The sequence below is a fragment of the Chlorella variabilis genome (genome assembly GCF_000147415.1).
Source record: "Chlorella variabilis unplaced genomic scaffold CHLNCscaffold_29, whole genome shotgun sequence".
NCBI lineage: Eukaryota > Viridiplantae > Chlorophyta > Trebouxiophyceae > Chlorellales > Chlorellaceae > Chlorella > Chlorella variabilis.
Genome location: NW_005435059.1, coordinates 335,583 through 357,169, shown reverse-complemented (window position 1 = coordinate 357,169; position 21,587 = coordinate 335,583). Strand labels below are relative to the sequence as shown.

The 21,587-nt window shown below is 58.5% G+C and overlaps 6 protein-coding genes across 6 annotated transcripts; 2 read left to right on the top strand and 4 right to left on the bottom strand.

Moving 5' to 3' along the window:
- Positions 1–963: 963 nt before the first annotated feature.
- Positions 964–3,291, top strand: CHLNCDRAFT_59225 (hypothetical protein; the record flags this gene model as incomplete). The annotated part of the gene is made up of 7 exons (XM_005843552.1): positions 964–1,233; positions 1,320–1,626; positions 1,804–2,319; positions 2,440–2,537; positions 2,751–2,874; positions 2,983–3,059; positions 3,141–3,291. Exons 1-7 carry the CDS (start codon positions 1,019–1,021, stop codon positions 3,289–3,291), a joined length of 1,488 nt encoding a protein of 495 aa, XP_005843614.1. The 5' UTR covers positions 964–1,018.
- Positions 3,292–9,785: 6,494 nt separating this feature from the next.
- CHLNCDRAFT_33073 (hypothetical protein) lies at positions 9,786–11,003 on the bottom strand. The gene is made up of 4 exons (XM_005843505.1): positions 10,781–11,003; positions 10,349–10,593; positions 10,050–10,201; positions 9,786–9,922 (listed from the first exon to the last, which is right to left on the bottom strand). Exons 1-4 carry the CDS (start codon positions 10,995–10,997, stop codon positions 9,820–9,822), a joined length of 717 nt encoding a protein of 238 aa, XP_005843567.1. The 5' UTR covers positions 10,998–11,003; the 3' UTR covers positions 9,786–9,819.
- A 439-nt stretch (positions 11,004–11,442) lies between these two features.
- Positions 11,443–13,701, bottom strand: CHLNCDRAFT_59812 (hypothetical protein). The gene is made up of 10 exons (XM_005843504.1): positions 13,458–13,701; positions 13,170–13,204; positions 12,956–13,064; positions 12,713–12,870; positions 12,502–12,621; positions 12,296–12,406; positions 12,086–12,190; positions 11,849–12,008; positions 11,716–11,762; positions 11,443–11,642 (listed from the first exon to the last, which is right to left on the bottom strand). Exons 1-10 carry the CDS (start codon positions 13,549–13,551, stop codon positions 11,568–11,570), a joined length of 1,014 nt encoding a protein of 337 aa, XP_005843566.1. The 5' UTR covers positions 13,552–13,701; the 3' UTR covers positions 11,443–11,567.
- A 483-nt stretch (positions 13,702–14,184) lies between these two features.
- CHLNCDRAFT_27935 (hypothetical protein) lies at positions 14,185–15,599 on the bottom strand (the record flags this gene model as incomplete). Its single annotated transcript, XM_005843503.1, has 6 exons — positions 14,185–14,326; positions 14,419–14,569; positions 14,690–14,892; positions 14,979–15,257; positions 15,366–15,472; positions 15,558–15,599. Coding segments are annotated over 6 exons (924 nt in total), but the record flags the coding sequence as incomplete, so codon positions are not given.
- A 558-nt stretch (positions 15,600–16,157) lies between these two features.
- Positions 16,158–18,934, top strand: CHLNCDRAFT_140201 (hypothetical protein; the record flags this gene model as incomplete). Its single annotated transcript, XM_005843551.1, has 12 exons — positions 16,158–16,347; positions 16,461–16,711; positions 16,789–16,899; positions 16,975–17,092; positions 17,230–17,394; positions 17,530–17,645; positions 17,743–17,902; positions 18,042–18,169; positions 18,265–18,361; positions 18,452–18,541; positions 18,648–18,705; positions 18,808–18,934. 12 exons carry the CDS (start codon positions 16,158–16,160, stop codon positions 18,932–18,934), a joined length of 1,611 nt encoding a protein of 536 aa, XP_005843613.1.
- On the bottom strand, positions 18,919–21,257 carry CHLNCDRAFT_56392 (reversibly glycosylated protein; the record flags this gene model as incomplete). Its single annotated transcript, XM_005843502.1, has 12 exons — positions 18,919–19,135; positions 19,234–19,299; positions 19,425–19,511; positions 19,648–19,761; positions 19,872–19,900; positions 20,040–20,047; positions 20,145–20,248; positions 20,345–20,624; positions 20,727–20,880; positions 20,960–21,036; positions 21,111–21,151; positions 21,225–21,257. 12 exons carry the CDS (start codon positions 21,255–21,257, stop codon positions 19,106–19,108), a joined length of 1,023 nt encoding a protein of 340 aa, XP_005843564.1. The 3' UTR covers positions 18,919–19,105.
- Positions 21,258–21,587: the final 330 nt, after the last annotated feature.

Here is a 21,587-nt window from a genome sequence, read left to right as displayed (position 1 = left end):
AAGGACTGAACTCGACGTTTCAACTCTGAGTAAGGGTACTGCCTGTGCTGCTGTCGATCAATATATGCGCACCTTGAAGACGGTTATCGACACAATGTTTGCGAGGATGATGAAAGCTGCATGGGGATTCAGTAGACATGAGCTTCTTGTAGGCCTGCATCCAAGGGCTCTGAGCGCCCACCCGCCCGCCCCTCCGCTAACAAACATAAATACACAGACACACCCTCTTACGCTGGCTATGTCCGCAGGCTATCCATCAAGCTCACCGGCAAAGGCAAAGACGGCGTCGCCAAACTTGGCCTTGGGGTCTATCTGGGTGCGGTAGAGAGTGAAGAGCGCGTAAAACACGATGGGGGACAGGACAAGCGCCCAGCCCGCGGCGGTGATGCCCAGCGGTGCTACATCGGCTGCCTGGCTCTCGTCCGCCAGAGCTGGCCCGCTGAAAAGCGGCAGGGTGCTGAGTGCCAGCGCTGCGGTGGGCGCAGCCCGGTGAGAGCTGGAAATTGGTGGTGGCAGGGGCTGCTCAAAGCGCACCGCCAAGCACCTGCGTGCAGGCGAGCCGGTGGAGGCAATGGAATCGTCAAATCCTTCAATGGTATCAATGCACTATGTTGCAACGAGCACTCGCCGGCGGCAGTGGCGGAGGGCGGCATCGACGGCAGCAGAGGGCCACCGCTACCCCAAGGGGAAACATGGAGTCAGGTTCCATGATGCCGCACCTGGCAGTGGGCCGTTGCGGACCGCTGCAGGCGGCCCCGACACGCCGAGTTGCGGGAGCAGCTCGAGACCCGAAAGGCAGAGTCGATTGCATTGCGCGTGTGAGTGTGGGTGCAAGTAAGACCAGTTGGAGATCCACGACATGCGTTTCGACGCCGAGATTGCGCGGATGTGGCCAGCGTACCTCACCAAGTACAGGCCGGTTTGGCGAGCTGCGCGAAGGAGAACTCCCTCATTAGTCCCCCTCGTTACTCCCCGCGAGCATAGCCACTGCCGTGCAGAGTAGCCACCGCAGGGCTCCATGCACTGCGCGTCGCTCGGAAGGCCCGTTGCGGCTTGCAGCCGTGCCGGAGCGCAACATACCAGACACTGGAGATGCTGCCGTCAGCATCGAGCCGCCCGCCTGGTGGCAGCCACGGCGGCGGCACCCGCCCGCGCTGTGCACCTCTGTGAAGACAAATGGATCGAGCGCACGTTGGAGGTCATCGTTCCCGAGAGCGCTGCTCTGCCCAAGCCGTGAGTCATAATGCACTGGCGCTGTTGCATTTCACCTCCTCGGCATCCACCTCACCCGATGTCCAACCCCTCTCCGCTTGCCACAGGCTCGCCAGCCTGCAGGCCAGCTGCCTCTCTGCACTGGCCACCTTGCGCATGCCCACCACCCGCAACGAAGAGTACCGCTTCACAGACCTCAGGTCCCTGCTGCAGCACAGCCTGGGCCCCACCGCAGGAGCAGCTCCCGATGCAGCAGTTCGTGCTGCATGCTCGCTGAAGCAGGTTGCAGCTGCCACGGTGGTGGTAGCGGATGGGGTGATCGACCAGCAACAGAGCAGCATTCGGGATCTTCCTGCGGGTGTGTACGTGGGCGGCTTGGTAGGGGCGCCGCAGGACATCGTCTCCCTTGCCCTGGTGAGCAGGACGTCTTTAAGAGTGCAACAGGATGGACTAGTTGTGGCCCGTGGCCTACGGCACGGGTGCTGTTCCTTCGTAGCCGGCAAGAGCAGGGAACTGAGGAGAGCAGGATGGATGCCTTGCCAGAACCTCCCACTTCCCACCCATCCACCCTCACTCCCACCCCTACTGCAGGGAGCACAGTCACGCAGCAGAGGCGGCCCCTTTGCCACCCTCAACGGCGCGGCGGCGCAAGATGTGGTGGTGGTGCATGTCCCCGCCAGCACAGTGATGCCCGGGCCCATCCATGTGCTCTACCTGGCCAGCAGCGCTGCGGCAGCTTCTGGCGGGCGAGCGCCAGTTGCAATGCCCCGCCTGTTGGCAGTGCTAGAGAAGGGCGCCGTGGCAGACATTGTGGAGGAATTTGCGGGGCCGGCTGCAGCTGCACCCCTTGCCCCTGCCGACGCGAAAACTGCAGACAGCTCACTAAATTACTTTACCGACGCGGTGGCAGAGTTTGAACTGGACGACAGTGCAGTGCTCAAGCACAGCTACGTTCAGCTGGAGAGCACAGGCGTGGCCCACATGAAGGCCACGCTGGTCAACCAGGGGCGCAAGAGCAGCTACAGCCTGACCGAGGCACGGGTGGGCGGCACCCTGTCGCGCCACGACCTCAACATCGAGCAGCTCGGGGAGGGCACGCACAGCGAGGTGCGGGGATGTGAACATGGTTGCTGGCTCTTGGTGGCTTGCCCAACCTTGCATGCCCCCCTGTTCGCACAGAGCCAGCATTGGCTTAAGCTAGTTAGTTGTGTGCCTTGTTCTCTGCAGATGCGCAGTTTTCTTCTGTGTGGCGACGGCCAGCTGCACGACCTGCACTCCAAGCTAACGCTGGACCACCCCAATGGCGAAGCCAACCAGCTGCACAAGTGAGTGAAGGCACGAGGTCGTAATGCGTGTGCATGCAGCAGGGTGTGATGTGAGGGAGGTACCCAACTGGTTTTGGGAGGGTGTCCCTCTGGTGATGGCGAGTGTCTCATACACTGTACTTGTCTTTCTCAGCTGCTGTTGTGGGCTTTGTGTATTCTCAGTGGGCACAGCAACCTGCACCTGCGTGGAAGACGCCCTGGTTGCTGTTGCAGGTGCATCGTGTCGTCCCCCACAGGGCGGGGCGTTTTTGATGGCAACGTGCGCGTCAACCGCCTTGCCCAGAAGACAGATGCGCAGCAGCTCAGCCGCAACCTGCTTCTTGTTCCGCGGGCCACGGTCAACATCAAGCCCAACCTTCAAGCAAGTAGCCGTGGCTGGGCGTCCTGAGTGCAGAGTGCAAGAATTTCAGCATAAGTGTCTCGACTTATTCTATGCTGTTCGCAGATCATCGCTGATGACGTTAAGTGCACCCATGGCTGCACTGTGTCCGACCTGGAGGAGGAGGAGCTGTTCTATCTGAGGTGCTGGGTGCTCCGTTTGTCCATGAGTGGGTGTTGAATGCTCTGCCTGCACCCTGCTGACACCTGGCCTGTGCTGTGCAGGGCACGGGGCGTCACCGCGAACGTTGCCCGCCAGATGCTGGTGTACAGCTTTGGGCTCGAAGTGGTGCAGGGTCTGCGGGACGACGCGCTGCAAGCCCGTGTCGAGGCAGCAGTGCAGCGGACGCTCGACTCGTTTGCCACTAGGCTATAGGGTTTGCTCGAAAAGAGGGCGGCCCCATTGGGGAGATTGGTGTGTTACAGCTTGCTCATCTAGCTAACATAGCACGCTTGCTTGTTGATGCGCCTGGGCAAACACCGCATATGCTGCTGACTGCACTTGCTGCAAGTTCGAGTTGTCCGGCATCTGCAACACTATGTCATGTTTGACTTAGCAGACCAGGGTTTGTGAGGAACATGATGCAAGCGCAACCGATGCTGCATACCTTCAACACGAGTGGAGTGTCTTGAGCAGAGCTTGCTGCAAAACGATACGCGACATTACACCTAGTGTGAAGCGTGTGCATGTCCAGATGCGGGGCACAGTTGGCAACTTCCAGCAGTTGTGAGGCGCCATTGGGCCTCGGCCAGTACGTCCAATCTCGCTCCTTGTTGTTCCATGCCCAGTCACAATTAGGTTGATAGAGCAGACGGTCAAACGTAACAGGCTTGTCACTAGAGCAGCTGAATCGAGTCAAATGAAGGCGGTGGTGAAACATCAGTACGCCGTTTGGTGTGTACTGAATGCGACCCACGTTTGCAAGCCGTTTGTCCCCTTCCTGCGAAGCGCACAAAAAGCTTGAACGTACATGTGTATGCGCACCTCAACAGGCCACACACAATTGAAGGTATCTTCACCCCCCAAACACAAACCTACCTTGCCCAAATCAGTGCCATCTTTTGGCGCAACACCTCCATCATTGGCAGTGTAAGAGACCATGTGCGGCACCTGCACACAGTTGAAACGAGGTCACTGATAAAAGTTGGAGGCACATTATGCTTCCTTGTTCTCGCACCAACCTGGTAATAGCTCTCAGCCATGTTTGCCAGGATAAAAGCAGCCCGGAAGGTGTTCTTGTCACCAAACGTATACCGGTAGGTGAACGAGTCGTGGGTGTTGAACCAAAGAGCCCACTCCAAGGCAAGCACATGGCGATACCTGTACACATTGCTCCGTAGGCAGTTGAGATTCAGTCTGGAATTGCTTGCATTTAAAACCTGCTCACTTGTTCAAGAGCAGCTGCCCGGTTTCTGCTTGCTGTGGTTTCACAGGAGGATCCTTCCATTCATCCTTCCACGGATCGTCGATTCCCATTCGATAGTACAAGCTGACGTTCTTGCACCAGTCATCTGGCCAAAACATGCTGCCGTGCTGCCTGTATTCTTCCATTTCAAACAGAATTTCGGGCTTCAGAAGGGGGAGCGCTTCGTTGTCCAAAAATAGCACTTCCTTGTACGGTGCAGCATAAATGGTAAACACCTTGAGCTTATATCTGCAGATGACAAGCACAAATCACAACTGCATAGGACGCAACGCGGCCTGTAATTGTACAGACAAAGCATGCATCCTTATAAACAAGCAACAGTGCTTGGAAGACAGTGGCAGCGCCGGCAGTGCATTACCCTGCGTCTGGAATATGCAATGCTTTCCCAGTCTCCCAGAGCCAGCGGTGATGGTGGGGGTACGGTAAGCTCTCTACATCCACAAGCTCTAAGTTGCTGATTTGCGACTGCAGGCCGGACAGAAACAAAAGCAGCTGCCGCTCAAAACTTGTTGATTGCCCCCATCATGCAACCATGTGCCTCACTTGTATGTATTCTAGGGTGCCCTTGCCCATGTTGTCATAACTTCCCACATACCTGCAGCATTTCACAGCATCCATCCCACTCGAGACTGGGGTGGGAATGGCTCCTTCAAATGGACGCATGAGCATAAACAACCGGCGCCCCACTCACATCATGGTGATGGGAAGCTGGCTCTTGAGATGGTTGCGCACCACGTGTGCAACCACAAATGCGTTCATGAGCAGATCGCCTCGTCCTGTGCACATGACAATGCCACGTTCCTTGGGCCATCTGCTCCTGGTTGTGGCCAGAACTGAGTCTGTGAGATGATGGCGAAAAACTGCAAAATCTCCTAATGTGTCCTCATCAATGCGTCTATTCTGTAGCGATAAGGCGGCTTCCAGTTCCTTTAACAATCTGTCTTGGAGCGCTATCCGAGCATCTCTCGCCTCAATATCCTTGTCCCGCTTTTCAACTTCCTTGTCTCGGATGGCGACTTCCTGCTGATGTTTTAGTAACTCTTCCTGCTTTGCATGTATCTCGTGATCCATGCTTTTCAACTCCTCATTTTTAGTTTCCAACGCAGTTGCTAGCTCTTTCAAATTTGACGTCTGCACGTCGGCTAGTGCCTGCTGGACTCTTTGCACAGCGTTGTGCAGGACCAAGCGTTGGTCTGCTAACAGGCCGTCCTGGAGCTCCTGGGTGTAACCCTGCATACAGTAGCCACGTTTGGTAGCTACCCACACACTCTGACAGGCCTGGGCCCCTTTAATTCCCTTCTCCCTCTACCTTGCTGTAGGACGAAATCCAATAATCTACTAGCTCAACGGTGCAGATTGCCAGAACCACGAGGGCCGCTTGCCTCAAACGATTTGCCCTCGAGTCTACCTTCATGGTCCGGACGTATTCATACATCAATACAACAAACTACGCACCGCACTCAGCGAACATAATAATCACTGGGGCACGGGAGGGCCTGCGAACCAGGCACGCCACGTTGGCTCCCCTCAATCGGTCTCTTCGTGAATCTACTCTTTCGCAATTCGCAACAGAAATACTCACAAAGCGCTAATAAAGCTGAATCCCTGAACCTCAGGGTCTCACGGTCTTTATGCATCATAACAACATCATAATCGCCCCACAACCTGCTGTAAGAACGCTATACTGTCTGCACGCTCACACACTGAGCTTTAAATCCTGTCAGTTGGCCTGCCTGCTTGTTACTGCTTCATCCCACCCTGCCCAAACAACAAAGTCTGTGCTGCAAGCTTGTTCTTGCTGAAACCAGACTGTACCCACACAAGCAAGCAAGCATGCTCATACATACATTTTTACATATGTGGTGCAAGGAAACTGAGACAGTCCTAGCTAGGCATGAAATTTGGTTCCGCAGCTGCCTAGCTTGGATGCTGGCCCCCTCCGAGCAGCGGGAATACAGGATGGCCACCCTCCGCAGGAAGCTCAAGCGGCAGCTGCTGTCCTGGCCCGGCATTTACGACATGGGCCCCATCCCCCTGCTGCGTGCCATTGACACTGCTGTGCAGGGCCTCTACCGCCGCTACCTGATCTTTGAGGAGTTGGGTTTTTTTTCGGGAACTTCACGGAGCCCTGCCCTGCACTTGCACTCTCATGCCATCCTTTCCTTTACCTCCCTCACCCTGCCTCCCCCTGCCCACTCTTTCGGCCGCCAGCTAAGTACATGCAGCTGACTCCCCGCAACGCTTACTGACTCCTGGTCCTCAGCTGCTCCATCGCAGGTGCCCGCATGTGCAGCATGCTTTTGACAGTCAGTGGGCGGTATCCCCGGCAGCCTGCCGGCCTTGCTTGTGGCAGCATTTGTGTCGGTGGGACGCAGCCAGACAGCCGACAGCACGCTGCATACCCTAGCTGGTGGCCCACCCTCCCTCTATCCTCTCTATCTTCCCTCTCTTTCCCTTTTCCCTTCGGTGTTATTCAACACCACCTCTACCTAGTGGACTACTCGCCGATGTTTTGCTCGGCGGTACGCCTGTCTATGCCTCGATAAATCCTAGCTGAGCCTTCCCACCGCAGCCTCCCAGGCTTCCTACCTGTCCCAGCCCAGGGAGCGGCGTTCCGCAGGGAGCCCCGTCCTATCTGTCCCATCCTGCCTACCTTCCCTACCCGCCGCCGGGGGGCGGCGGCGGCAGCTGGGAAAGGTCGGTAGGATGGGAAAGCTGGGATGGGGCCCCCGGGGCTGGCGGCGGCGGCAGCTGGGATAGGTAGGTAGGATGGGAAAGCTGGGATGGGGCCCCGGGGGCGGGCGTCGGCATGGCCCTATCGGCATGCTGTCCTACCCTCTCCCAGGTAGGACAGAACCGCCCCTCTTGCCCATGGCTCGAAATGGGTGCGTCGGTATGGTCGATGTGCGGAAGCGTTCGCCGCCTTCGCTACGGAAGGCAGGCCCAAAGGAGAACTGATAAAACTCAATAGAATGCATTTCTGGTCAGCTGAAGGACTCAGTGGAGGATCGAGGTGCCAAATCAAGAGCTTTATCAATAAATCAGCTACCGCCACGGCCGATCCCATGCAACTTCAAGTGTGTTCCCTGGTTTACACGACAATATCATACATTCCCTGCTGAGCAGGAAGCAAGGACGAGGACAATTAGGCAGGGAAAGGTAAAAGTAAGCAGGGAAAGGTGGGGAGAGGGTTCCCAGGGAACGCCCTTATTGTCCTCGCAGGGAATGCACTTACCAAAATTGTTCTTCCCCAGGCAATCCCTGCTCCTCTTGCTCATTTCAATGAAATGATCCGTTTCGGCGCGCGACGAAGGATCCGTTTCGGCGCGCGACTAAACAAAACCTGGTTCAAACCTGACAGCCTCTTTGCGTTTTCGTCCCATGGGATCGCTCCAGGCTCCCCTCCATTGATCGATCGCGCCAGGCAGCGAGACGTTTTCTAGCGCGCACCAGCCGGGCTCGGAATCAGGGGTGGAAAGGAGGAACAACGGAATGGCATGGAAAGCTAGCGAGGCAGAAGCGGCATTCGGGGAAGATGGGCAATGCAACGAACCAAACCGGGGAGGACGCCCCGCATTCTGGGCCTGCTCCGGCGCACGCTGTTGCTGCTCGTCACCGTGCTGGCTGTGAACGCGTTCAGATACATTCCCTGCAAAAATAGTTCAGACGTGCGGCCAAAGGTCGCTCTACTGACAGCTCACCCTGGCACCATCAACGACTTCAAGTACGTTGCCGAACGGCTCGGGCTGGACGTCACTATTTCCGACGGCTATAGAGGCATTCCAGGGCTGAAGGCCTATGTCATCTCCCGGGAGGAGGCGCTGGGTGTGTGGAGCAGCCTAGGCGAGCTGTATTGCAAGCACTATGATGCCATTGTGGTTAGCGACACTGTGCCGGCAGGGGGACGGTCGTTTCTAGAGGCATTTACACGAATACCAGGAATAGCTGAGAAGTGCCGCACTCGTCGAGTAGTGATGCATGTTACCAACAGATTTGATTTTGGAAACTATGGCGACAGCACATTTTACGAGACGGTGCAGGCCAGCTTATCTGTTGACAAAATTCGATGGGCGCAGGTAAACGTAATGTGTTTGGCATGGGCTGTGAAAGGATGTGAGCGTCCATTGTGGTTGTTGTGAGTGCAGAACAATCCGTACGAAGAGTTTTATATGATGCGGCGAAACATAACCTTCATGCAGCCACTACCTGTGCTGCGTCCCCAGGGCTTTCTGCCCCAAGGCGTCATGTTCAAAGACTCTGGCCCCGTGCCCGAGCCCGATCCCAGCATGCCAGTTGCAGTTGACAACCCCGATCGGCCAATCATCAAAATGTTGCATCGCCTGCTACAAGCTCAGAAGATTAGCTACAGAACTGTCCAGCATCGACGGTATGGTGGGCCCAGCGGGCTGGCAAAGTACAAGTGCCTTATCGACGTGCCATACCAGGTGGGCTGGCGGGGCCAATTTGCAAGTCTACACATTGATCTTTTGTGGTTTGCACCATGTGTAACCTGTCACTATGAGTTGTTTGCTCGCATGCAGGTATCGACGATGGCACTTTACGAGAACTTGGCAGCAGGCGTCCCATACCTGATTCCCTCCCCGCAATTGCTGGCGTTGTGGGTGGATGGGAAAGCTGATGCAGATGGCGAGAAGCATGATTTTCCAGGCGATGGCAGCGGGGTAGCATCCCTTGGAAGTCCAAACTTTCCGCTGGATCGCATGGACTTTTACAACAACTTTGCCAAGGACGTTGTGTTTACGTTTGATAGCTGGGACGATTTGCGTCACAAGCTCGAAACCATTGACTTTGACGCTGCACGGAAAAAGGCAGTGGATAAGATGGATCGGTTGCGCGAGCAAGCAGTGCTGGATTGGAAAGATATATTGAATGTTTGAAATGTCATTGTTCCTATCGCATGTTTTTCATGTAAATCTGTTCCAGTTCTGTTGCTGAGGGAGGAGGCGGGCCATTTCGACATTGAATGCCACATTGCATCTGAGCAGCTCTCGCCGAGGCTCCCTCCACAGCAGCATCTGGCCACATTGCATTTGCTGGGGGAGCAAACTCTATTGCAGCTTCGCAGATGTTGCTGATGAGGAAGCTGTATGGGCTATGCCTCAAGAATTTCTATGCGGGTACTGCGGTATCAGGCCAACCAGTCTGTGTAATCTCAGGAGAGCTGAAGGTCGGCCCCTGGGCGCAAAGGGATATGAGCAAGTACGTGCGTCACCTTGTCTGTAGCTGAGTCCGCGTTAGATAGCTGACTCCGTGTCAGATAAATTAAACATGCTTACCATGCCTTTACCATTTCAGCCACGCTATCCCATGCACCACATCATCGCTGTGCCCGCCAGCCTGGCACCCCCTGGCCTCCCTGTGTCAGTCAGACGAACGAAATGCCGGGAAGCCAATGCAGAGTGGGGGGAGATCGATGTTTGAACCGCTCTTCCAGCTTTTACAAGTGTGCATAAAGGTCACTCGCTCTTCATGTCCCTGAGAGCCGAGTACGACACGCGCACAGCCGGGCCCATGGTCGTGCACACCGTCATGCTTTTCCAGTACACACCCTTGGCCCCGCTGCATAGGGGCAGAGGCAAGCTAGTCTCAGCTTCTCAGCTCCTCACAACCCACTCATCAGCTGCACCCTGAAGCTATTGATGCCTTCACACTTAATCCACCCCTGCGCCCCCATCCTCAGCCGCACCTGGGCCGGTTGGCGTCGATGCTGTCCTGCACGGCCTTCAGGTTCTCCAGCAGGTCATCAGGGCTGAAGGAGGCCTTGCCAAACCCAAGGTGCACGTTGCCCGCCTTGTCGGCGCGGTACTCCACCTTGCCGCCCTTGAAGTCCTTCACAGCCTGCAGGGTGGGCCAGGTGCAGGTTGGGCCAGGGGCAGGTTGCCGTGGATGGGACGTGTCAGAGGGTTGTGCCAATGCAGGAGGCTATGTTAAGATGTGCAGACATGCACACTCTGTGGGATGAGCACAGGACATCAAGCAGCTCACCGCGGCAACATCGGTCGCCACAGTGCCCGCCTTGGGGTTGGGCATCAGGCCGCGTGGGCCCAGGACGCGTCCTAGCTTGGCCAGCTTGGGCATCATGTCGGGCGTGGCCACCAGCTTGTCAAAGTCCATCATGCCGCCGCCGATGGTCTCAATCAGGTCCTCGGCGCCCACAAAGTCGGCGCCAGCATCACGCGCCAGCTTCTCGTTCTCACCCTGGCACACTACCGCCACACGCAGCGATTTGCCTGAAGCCAGTTGAGAGGTAGCATGGGGCACATGGGGGACAGGAACAGTGCACAACGCGGCCCCACCCAGGCTTGTATGGGGCGCATCGGCTAATGGGCCCAAGCAAGCAGCCAGACTTTGAGTTGCAGGCATCTAGCACTGTCGGCCAAAGCTTTGGCAACATCTGTTTGCGCCACTGCTGTCGACTGCTGTCCCACGTGCCTGTGCCCTTGGGCAGCGACACGGTGGCGCGCAGCTGCTGGTCGGTGTACTTGGGGTCGATGTTGAGCTTGGCATGCACCTCCACGGTCTCTGTGAACTTGGCGCTGGCTGTGTCCAGGCACAGCTTGATTGCCTCGGGTGGCGGCAGCGCCGTCTCCTTACCAGGCACCTTGGCCAGCTGCTCTGCGAAGCGGCGGGACATCTTGGGCCGGCGAGGCGCTGCTCCTGCTGCTGCTGCTGGGCTGGTGGCCGCAAGGCTGGCCGCCGACTCCGCTTCGAGCGCCTCGACATCCACGGCCGCTGCTGACGCTTTAAGCGCCGGTCGCTGGTGCCGGATCTGCTGGCGGAGCAGGGGCTGCACGCACGGGGTGCTGCCCTTGGTCTGGGCGGCCACCCGGATGGGCACCACTTGCATGGCGTGCAGGCTGGCCGCCAGCGCCTCCATTGCGTCGGGAAAGGGCAATGTGGTATAACCGGGGCACGAATGGGCGGGTTTAATGGTGAGAAAAGGGAGCCTGATCCCGGGAGGGGCAAGGTAGAAAGACGTTGATGTCATGTGTTGCAACATGTTGCAACATGTCATGTGTTGCAACATGTTGCAACATGTTGAACCCCTTGTCACACTGCTGCTTCTGCTTCGTTCGGGAGACGCAATTATTGCTATTACACAGACACACATCGAGAATCCTGCAGGGAGCTCCATGCAGACATCAACATCACAAGTGCAAGGCCGCCGCTCAGCAACCACGCCGCTCAGCAACCCGGTGGGACTTCATTCGCCTTTGGCAAATGCAATGCCCTTCTCGATGCTCGAGCGCAGCTCAGGCAGCATCGCCTTGAGGCCCGCCTGCAACAAGACAACAGAAATCAGCGCCTACACTGAAACTGCGAGGATGGCTAACCAGTAGTTGCGAACGCACCGCTTCATAATCGTTCAAGGAGCCGAGCCCATAGATCTGCTCCACGCCTGCACAAACAAAGCACCAAGACACATCGGCCACAGCTTGGAATTGGGAGCGGCTAGCATTGCAGCAACCCACACCCACCACTCACCGTTCTTGCCCAGCTTGACCTTGCTGCTGAAGAAGGGCACCTCGGTGATGGTGGAGGCCACGTAGGTGCACTCCACGACGTCGGGGTCGCCGTTGAGGCCGCGGAGGCAGGCGTCGGCAAACAGCGCACCCGCGTAGGCCATGGACAGCGTGGCAGAGCCCTGCAGAGAGAGTTTGGCTGTTGGTTGAATCACAACCACCTTTGGATACTAGCAGACAACCAGCAAACGCGTCTGACCTTGCCGGCCTTGGCCTGCACCACCTCGGTGCCGCCGTCCTGGGTGCGCTTGGTGAGAGCGTCAATATCGGCCTCGCTCAGCTTGTTGGCAGCGTTGGGCACCGCCTGCGGGGCAGGGGCATAAGCAAAGGATCTCGTCGCAAGCTACCCACCCATGGTGCAGCAGGACAGGTGCCTCCAGCCAACCCCAGGTTTCATCGAGGTGCACACCTGAGAAAAGAGGGGCAAGATGGTGACGCCTGCGTGACCACCCACCACCGGCACGTCCACCTTGCTCACATCCAGGCCCGCCTTCTCCGCGTAGAAGGTCTTGGCGCGCACCTGTGATGCGGGACAGCAGGCGACAGTTGGCAGGTTGAGGGCGGCAGATACAGATGATAAAGCACACGCGACAAAAAGAAGCAAGCTTTGCTCACCACGTCCAGGGTGGTCACGCCCAGCACGCGCTTCTCGTCGTACACGCCCAGGCGCTTGAGCGTCTCGGCAGCAATGGGCACGGTGGAGTTGACAGGGTTGGAGATGATGTTCAGCAGCGCCTGTGGCAAGGTGGCCAAGTGAAATACCACAGCTCAAACGTGTGCTCTCATCAACCCAACCGGTCTGCCTGAACACCCAAGCTTTACGTGCCTTGGGGCAGTGCTTGCCGCACGCCTCCACCAGGGCCCGCACAATGCCGGCGTTGATCTTGAACAGGTCATCACGGGTCATGCCCGGCTTGCGGGGCACGCCCGCCGGGATGATCACGACATCGGCACCCTTCAGGGCCTCGCCCAGCTGGTCCTCACCTGCAGGAGGAATGGGCCATGCGTGCAGGTGCAAATATGCAATCATGGCACATGCATGACAAAAAAACACGCGAGAGGCCCTGACCTGCGTAGCCCTTGACAGTCGCCTTGCTGTTGATGTGGCTGACGTCGGCCGCCACGCCGGGGGTGCCCGCGATATCGTACAGCGCCAGCTCGCTAACGTACGGAGACAGCTGCAGGGTGAGGGAAGCTGCAGGGTGAGGGAACGAGAGAGCAGGGTAGGGCGGATGGACGAGGGGGTTGTGTGGGCACAGACTGCTGCCTGGCTTGAGACAGACCTTCATCAGCAGAGAAAGGGGCTGCCCGATGCCGCCTGCAATCGGGGAGCAGCAAATGGGTTCAGCAGTTAACCTGACGGTTCAGCACCGGCCGTGCGGACCTCTGCCGCCGTCGGCAGCCGCCCACGCTGGAACGGGCCCAGCTGACGCGCGCTAGGGCAGAGGCCGATGCAGCACTGGTTGGCCTGAGCTGCAGCAGCTGCTTCTATTTAGAAGCAGACGGACAGCACACCGCTGCCATCATCGCAGCGTATGTATTCCCACGCTCCATCCGCCTGTTTCGCGCACCAGCGGCTCCTAGTACGGCGACTTTGCGGTCGAAATGCGCTGGGACGCTGCTAAAAGCCCGGGCGTGCTTTACCACTTCCTTGATCGCCTGCATCGTGGCTGCTGCTGCTGGGAGAACACGCACAAAGCAGAGGGGAGGGCTTCAGGGCCCAGGGTTCCCACTCATCCAGATGCATCCACCCTGTATTGAGCTTTCCATTGACAAGAACTCGTGCAGATGCTTGCAGTAGCAAGCAGCAGTTCTTCAAACTAATGCATGCACAGGGTTCAGGAGTCCAGGGATACATTGTCCCATCCTGCTCCCTTCTTGGCGGTCTCGCTGCCCTCAGCTGCCACCGTCCTGCTACCGCTGCCCTCTGCAAAAGGATCCTCAACCTCTTGCGCCAGGTACCGGCTCTTGCCAATCGTCGGCGACTCCACTTGCTCGTCGCTATGGGTGAAGCCTGGCCCCGCCAGCTGCTGCTCCTCGCTGCTGCCCAGCCCGCCCAGGACGTCGTCAGCACAACCCTCCGTCCCCTCGGTCTGCCCGGGCGCTGGTGGGCCTCCGGTGCTTCTCTTTGTCCACGTGCTCACGCCCCCGAGCTCCATGTTCATGAGCAGGTTGCTGCCCTGCTGGTGCTGCGACGACTCCTGGCCCACTGCACCCCATTGGGAAGGTGGTGGGCCAATCAGGCAGAGCGATGACGTAGCAGAAGAGTCTGCAGGTTGAGGCAAAGCATCCCTCCAACTATAACCTGGACCTACCCGCCACAAAGGTGCGAGTGCGCACTGTCTTTGGGGGCGTGGCCTGCTTGCGCGTGCCATCCGAGTACAGCACGTAGTCGTGGTACGCGGGCGCAAACTGGTGCACCGTGTCGGTCACCACGTCCCTTCACCAGCAGAACCGGGGGTGCTTGGGTAGAATTGTTGCATCAAGGTCGCAGCGATTTCAAGCTACCAGCACAAGGGCAAAGACGCACACCTGATGCTGATGGCGTGGGTGATGTTGCCGCCGCTGATGTTGCCACCAGCCACCACATACTCTGACCAGGGGAAGGCGAAGAGCATGAAGATGGCCGCCGGCAGCATCTCCACGCACAAAAGCCAGCTCTGCAGGTTGGTGCCCTCCTCCGCTGCACAGAAAACGCAAACGCAGGTGGTTTTCTAGGGCAACCGAAGCACTTTTCGGTGTGGTGGCTGCATAGGGTGCGCATGCGCGCCCCCCCCCCGCAACAGGGCCAGCAGCAACGCACTCGTGGCGATCGCGCCCGCGCTGGTGGCGATGGCGATGAACAGGCCCTGCCAGTAGCTCAGAAAGATGACTGCCTTGACAAGCGCAAACTTGAGCAGCGGCTTGAACGGGGCCAGCAGCTCGTGGGTGCCCAAGTAGAAGAGCAGCAGGGCATAGAGCGCCACGGTGTAGGTGAGGTTGTAGAAGATGGTGATCCAAAGGTAGCTGCACAAGAAATGGCCCAGGAGGGTGTGGAATGCTGGGCCAGCCAGGCGGCACAGCACACCGTTCACGGCACACCGTTCACGAACCCGTTGTCGGGCGCCCAGTCGCCCTCCGTGTAGTGCCCCGTGGAGTAGAGGATGAGCGTGAGCGCCGCCAGAATGGGCTTGACCAGCACAAACTGCAGTGCCATCTGCTTGGTGTACCGCACGAAGCGGCCGTTGACGGGCAGCGGCGGAAGGCAGCAGGTTCCGGCGGCCCACGAGGGTAGCAGCACAAAGCCGTGCATCTTGACCTCCACCGCCCCCGGGCCGCCCACATATGCCAGGCAGAGCGCCATGAAGTTGTAGATCACCCAGGCCTCGTAGCTGCGGGGAGGGTGGCCGTCCAGTGATGGGGGCAGGTGGCCAAAGGCCCGCAGAGCGAGGGCAGGGGGTGGTTTGTCGGGGGCCCACCAAGCGCCAGCCCCCACCCACCAGTCGCGCACGGTGTTCCAGTAGATGGCCTGGCTGGGATGGATCAGCGAAGGGAAGGAGCAGATGGAGTACATGGGCACCATGAAGATGATGCGCACGATGTAGCGCTGCACAAAAAGTGAGGCGGCGGGCGGCACGAGGGGGTGAAGAATGGGTGGCTCTAGCGGTTGGGGTGAAACTAGCCCCACACACCTGGAAGACGGGTTCTGAGTAGTGTCGCAGGTGCTGGGTAATCTGCGACGGGGTGGGTGTGAAGCGGGGTTGCTGCTAGCGACGCCAGCCGACGGGCGCCGCTTGAAACCGCCACTCGGCGCTGCGCGCAGGTGCCACCGCACGCTTCTGATGTGCTAATAAGCAGTGCCGACTGGACCACGAGCTTTCGCAGGCAGCACGACTGTGATCGCGAGACTGATCGACCTCACCCTGAAGAAGACACGCAGCTGGCCTGCGCTCACCTGGAGCAGTGCGCACGCCAGCCCTACATAAGCACAAATGGCAGCCACCACACGACCGTCCTTGTAGTCCCAGAATGGCATAGCTGCCCCCGCCCTACTCCCAATCCAGCAGAATGGACTCCCCCCAGAAAGAAGAGAAAGAGAGAAGAAGAACAGGCTTGACGAATGCAGGCTTCGGAAAATGAGACAAGAAAGCAGGGCTGCAATGCAATCTGTCGAAGATGGGCCCCCTTCACTCCTGTTTTCTCGATCGCTCCGGTGACTCAACAGGTCGCGCTGCATAAGCAACGCACACATCCACGCCGCCATGAACTGTTGCCTGAGCACTCTGGTGCCGATGGCGCGGCCGGCCGTGGCTCCGCGGATGATATCGGCGCGCCTGGGGTCCTTGGCTGGCTCCAGGTTCGCCAGGCAGCAGACTGTGCAGCGCGTGGGCCTGACCCCCCGCCCCGCCCTGCCAGCGCCGCCGCAACGTGGCAGCTGTGCGAAAGTGCAGGCCTCGGCCACCCCTGCTGCACCAGCAGACGGTGCGCAGAAATGTGATTCTTTTTTGCGCGACAGGGTTGGCCCTGGGTGGCAGCAGCGGCGCACTCACGACCAGAGCAATACCGACGCGGCAGCCATGCAACCCCTGTCGCAGGCATCAAGTGGGGGGCGGACCTCAAGAAGCTGGGCATCTGTGTGGCCATCGGCGCGGCTCTGTGGGTGTCCCCCGCTCCCGCCGGCGTGTCCAGCCAGGCTTGGCACCTGTTGGCCGTCTTCCTCTCCACGATTTGTGGCATCATCACCACCCCCATGCCCCTGGGAGCAGTCGCAATGATGGGCCTGGCGGCAGCCCAGCTCACCGGAGTCCTCACCTTTGCGCAGGCCTTCTCGGCCTTTGCCAGTGAGGTGGGAACGAGACAGCATGGCGCCTTGCTGTACGCAATCCCATCTCTCACCCATCTCCTTTTGCCCCTCAACAACAGATCCCGTGGCTGATCGCCATCGCCTTCTGGCTCTCCGGAGGCTTCATCCGCTCTGGGCTAGGCGCCCGCATCGCATACAGCATTGTGTCGCTGTTCGGCAAGACCACGCTGGTGAGGCAAACACTCATTCCTGCATCAGCAGCCTGTCTCGACGTTTTGGTAAACCCGTCGATTTCGACGTCGCAGGGCCTGACCTACTCGCTGGTGGCTGCCGAGGCGCTGCTGGCGCCCGCCATCCCCTCGGTGGCTGCCCGCGCTGGTGGCCTCTTCCTGCCCCTCGCCAAGGCCCTCTGCCTGGCCTGCGGTGCGTGTGTCAGTAGGCCAGCCAGCTCAGCCACCTGCTCTTTCTGCTGAAAGTCGCCTCGTTGGCCTTACGCTGCTTGGGCCTGACTGACTGACCTACACATACACCTGCGGTCACCTTGCCCTCCACTTCCCCAGGCTCCGACCCCGCGAATGGCACCGAGCGCAAGATGGGCTCCTTCCTCATGATGACCTGCTTCCTGTGCACCACCATCTCCTCGGGCATGTTCATCACCGCCATGGCCGCCAACCCGCTGGCCGTCAACTTGGCCGCCGAGACCCTGGGCTACACCATCTCCTGGGGTGCGCCTGGCTGGCAATTAAGACTCCTGGCTGGTGGTGAATTTGTGCACCGCAGCGCTAGCTTGCCGAGGGAGTCATGCGCTGCAGACACCCGCCCCCACATGGTGATTGCCTCCTCGCCTGCCCTGCCTGCAGGCACCTGGGCACTGGCCGGCCTGGTGCCCGGCGCTGTCTGCCTGCTGCTGACCCCCGCTCTGCTGTACGTGCTGTACCCACCTGAGGTGAAGGACACCCCTGATGCGCCTGCCAAGGTGAGCTATATGGGCTTGCAGCCATGCATGCCACATACTTGCATACACGAAATGCACTAGGAATCGTGATGTAGCACGCGTACTGGTAACTCTGCAGGCCCGTGAGGAGCTGGCCAAGCTGGGCCCCATGAGCACGGATGAGAAGTTGACTGCCTTTGCGTTTGCCATCACTGTTGGCCTCTGGATCTTTGGCGGCTCCGTAGGCGTCAATGCCGTGGCGGCGGCGCTCACTGGGCTGGGCATCCTGCTTGTCACTGGTGGGTGCTGCGTAGCCGGCACCTTGGTTCTGAAATCCTGGGGGAAAGGCATCGTCGCTTGCGCAGCCATGACAGCAGCTTTGCAGTTGAAACACTGCTTTTCACTCGGGTTTGGAGCCCGCTGGCCCTCGGCCTCCAGGTGTGGTCAGCTGGAAGCAGTGCCTCAGCGACAACCAGGCGTGGGACACGCTGACCTGGTTTGCTGCGCTCATCGCCATGGCCGCCTTCCTTAACAAGTTTGGCTTCATCTCCTGGTTCTCGGACAAGGTGATTTTTTTTGCCTCCTTGGCTGCACACCCATGTTGGCTTGCCGTGCCAAATCTACCCGGCAAGGTTGATTTCTCTTTCTTGCTTGCCGGCAGGTTGTTGGCATTGTGGGCGGCCTGGGCCTGAGCTGGCAGGCCACCTTTGGCATCATCCTCACCCTCTACTTCTACTCCCACTACTTCTTCGCATCAGGTGTGCTGCTTAATGGGGCCATGCTGCTCAATGGGGCCGTGCTGCTTAATGATTTTGCATCCCACATCTCTCCTCCCCTGCACCCTCCAGGCGCGGCCCACATCGGCGCCATGTACACTGCCTTCCTGTCTGTGGCCATTGCCTGCGGCACGCCCGGCCTCATGGCCGCACTGGCCCTGGGTGAGCTGTGTGCAACGGTGCCAGGACTGCAACTGAAGTGCTGGCGCTCCATCTTATTGGCCTTCCCTAACCCTTCCCCCTAACCCTTCCCCCAACGCCCCTGCAGGCCAGCTGTCCAACGTTATGGGCTGCCTGACCACGTATGGTATTGGCTCCGCCCCGCCGTGAGTTGGGCTGCTTCAGCCTACTGCCTCAAGAGAAGGCTTCGCCCAGGTGCCAAAAGCTTGCAAAGCTAGCAGTAAACGCGTGCTGCTGTTGCCCTGCAGGTTCTATGGGACTGGCTACGTGCCCCAGGCAAAGTGGTACCAGTGGGGATTCCTGTTCAGCGTGCTGTATCTTGCCGTGTGGGTGTTTGTGGGCGGGCCCTGGTACAAGGCGATCGGTATCTTTTAATGTGTTGCTTTGCAGAGTACTGTGCATTGAGACAGGTACAGCAACCGCTTCTGCTAACTTGTGTCCCTGTCAACCATAACAGCCAATCAAATTGTGAGAATAAGTTGACATCACGAATCGTTAGACAGAGCACAGCTCCTGTCCAACCGCGACAGCGGCAAACGGAGCCAGCTAGGGGTTCAGCTTCTGCCAACTCTCGATCTGCATAGACAGCCAGGAATGTTTCCTGCTGAGAAAGAGGCAAAAAGAACCATGTGGATGCATCTGGCGATGGAATGCTTGTGTAACACCAGGCTCACCCATGCAATCATCCCATCTGCCAGCTTGGAGAAGTAAGGGTCCAAATGTCCAAGGCCTGTGCGCACCTGCATAGAGGAACAACGGCAGTTTGGATGGGGATGGGGAAACACAACCCCTCTGGGTTTGGGAGGATGCGTCGAAAGGCAGAGTTGAGGCAGAGGAGGCATGTGCATACTGACATCGCCCACACCTTCTCTGCAAGCTCTAGGTAGCAGCTGAACACGTCTTTGTTCTCAGAGCTGAGAGTTACATTCTGAAAGAATGGAATGATCTCTTCCTGCAGGCACAAGAGTGGCGCATGAATGAAGAGTGTCAAGCAATGCCAAACAACTGCTTGCGATGACGAGCATGGTCTCACTGGCACCCCCCCCCACACACACACACACACCAGAGCCATACCCATACCCACACACCTGCCAAAAGATGCCCTTGTACTCCTTGCGCAGGTTGACAAAGGGGTTGGAGGCCTTGGAGTGCCAGATGTACGGCAGTCCAGTCTTCACGCCCAGATCCAGGTGGTCACATATCTGCAATTATGCAGGCAGGCAATGAGGCTTTTGCAAATGTGCGCTGACTCTGGAGGTACAATACCAAGTGTGCAATGAGCCCTGGAAGTAATACATGAACCGCAACTCACCTTCTTAACGCACCAGCCTGCCCACATGTCTGCAGACAGGAAACAGTGGGAACATCGTAAACGGCACGAGCAAAGCTGCAAATCTGCCAACAGCTGGCGCTGCAGCTGCCAGCCACAACAACCCTCAACCACAGCAGAGTCCCTGCTGCACATCAGCTCGCTCCTCACCATCATACCTGCAGTCAAGCACAGATGCTATAAACTTGGCAGGGAGGTGCCGCAGAATGCAGCCATGCCCCTGGCACGCATGTTACACAAGCTGTGCAGGCTCACCGTCCCCACGGCTGGCCCTCGCCCATGAGGCCAAAGTACATGGCGGGACCGATGGCGGTGCGATCAAATGCCAGGTTCATGCCGCACATGGGGAACAGAGTGCCCTGCAGGACGCAGGAAAACATTGGATGACGAAGCAGCTCTCCGACAGTTGCAAGAACAGCATGGTCGCTCCCCTAACTCCACCACCCCCGTCAAACCTTGGGGATGGTCATCACGGCGTCCACGTAGCGCTTGTTGCGCTCCATGGGCTTCACCATCTGGGTGGGCGCATCATAGTCGGGGATGTTGAGCCACAGGCCGTGGCTGACCGCAGTGAGCTTGCCCTCGCGCATGCTGAATGGGTAGCCACGCACAAAGTCGGCACCCGGCGCGTATGGATCGTACAGCGTGTTGAAGAAGTCGGGAGTGGAGGGGCTGAGCAGGTTCTTGATGTGCTGCTCCAGCGCATTGATGTCTTCGCCAGAAGGGTTCTTGGCGCTGCAGCGAAGGGGTTTGTCGTAGCAAGGGTTCCAGCGGTAGACAGCATCCATCTGGTGCAAAAGCCACCCACAGGCCCCCAACACACACTCCCTCACTCACACGAAGCAGTCGTCGTCGATAGTGTAAACATACTTCTTCTTGCTGATCATGTAGCCGAAGCAGCGGCAGGCCGAGTCCTTGAAGCTGATGCACCAGGCCTTGTCCCCCAAAAGCTTCTCGATGTCGTTCCTATTGTGCAGCTCATAGTCAAAACCTGCCGGCAAAGCAGGGGGGTCGCAGCTTGGGCGCGGCTGGACATTGGTGCGGCGGTTGACGGGCGGCGGCAGCCTCACCCTCGGGCACGTCGATTTTCTTGGTTGGGTCGCCGTCCTGGACGATAATCAGGTGGTAGGGCTGGAAGAAGGGGCGCCTGCAGCGCGAAAGCACACCTTGTGTATCAGATGCCAGACTGTTTGTGCGCCAGACCTTCCACTCTCCGCGCACCATTGCTCCAAGAAATCCAAGTTACGGATCGTGGGTATGACCTGCAAGAGAAACAGCTCGTCAGCGGGGCGGATGAGGGGCGTTGCAGATCTCGCGGGCACCGCAGCTCCTCACAATGTCCAGCTGGTCTGCCAGTGGGGGCGCCATCTTGCCGAGCTGGAACAGGCGTGGCTGAGAGCGCCCATTCATACTTGCTGCAAGAGTACCTCTGTACTTTTGGGGCCTCACTTCCTTCCCACATTCTGCACCTGGGCCCAGATGGGCTGCGCTGGTGTCCAGGCCGGTGCCAATCTGGCCTGCCGCAGGCACTATGCCTGAGAAGGCCCCTGACAGGTGCAGGTCAAACCGTGTGCCGCTGCCAAAGCCCTGCCATTGCATGGGACCTGGGAACAGCAACGAGCCAGTAGCAACACTCCAGCCTGGGTGAGAGAGCACTGTTTTTTCACTCCACCCACCCGCCCTTGATGGTGCAAAAAA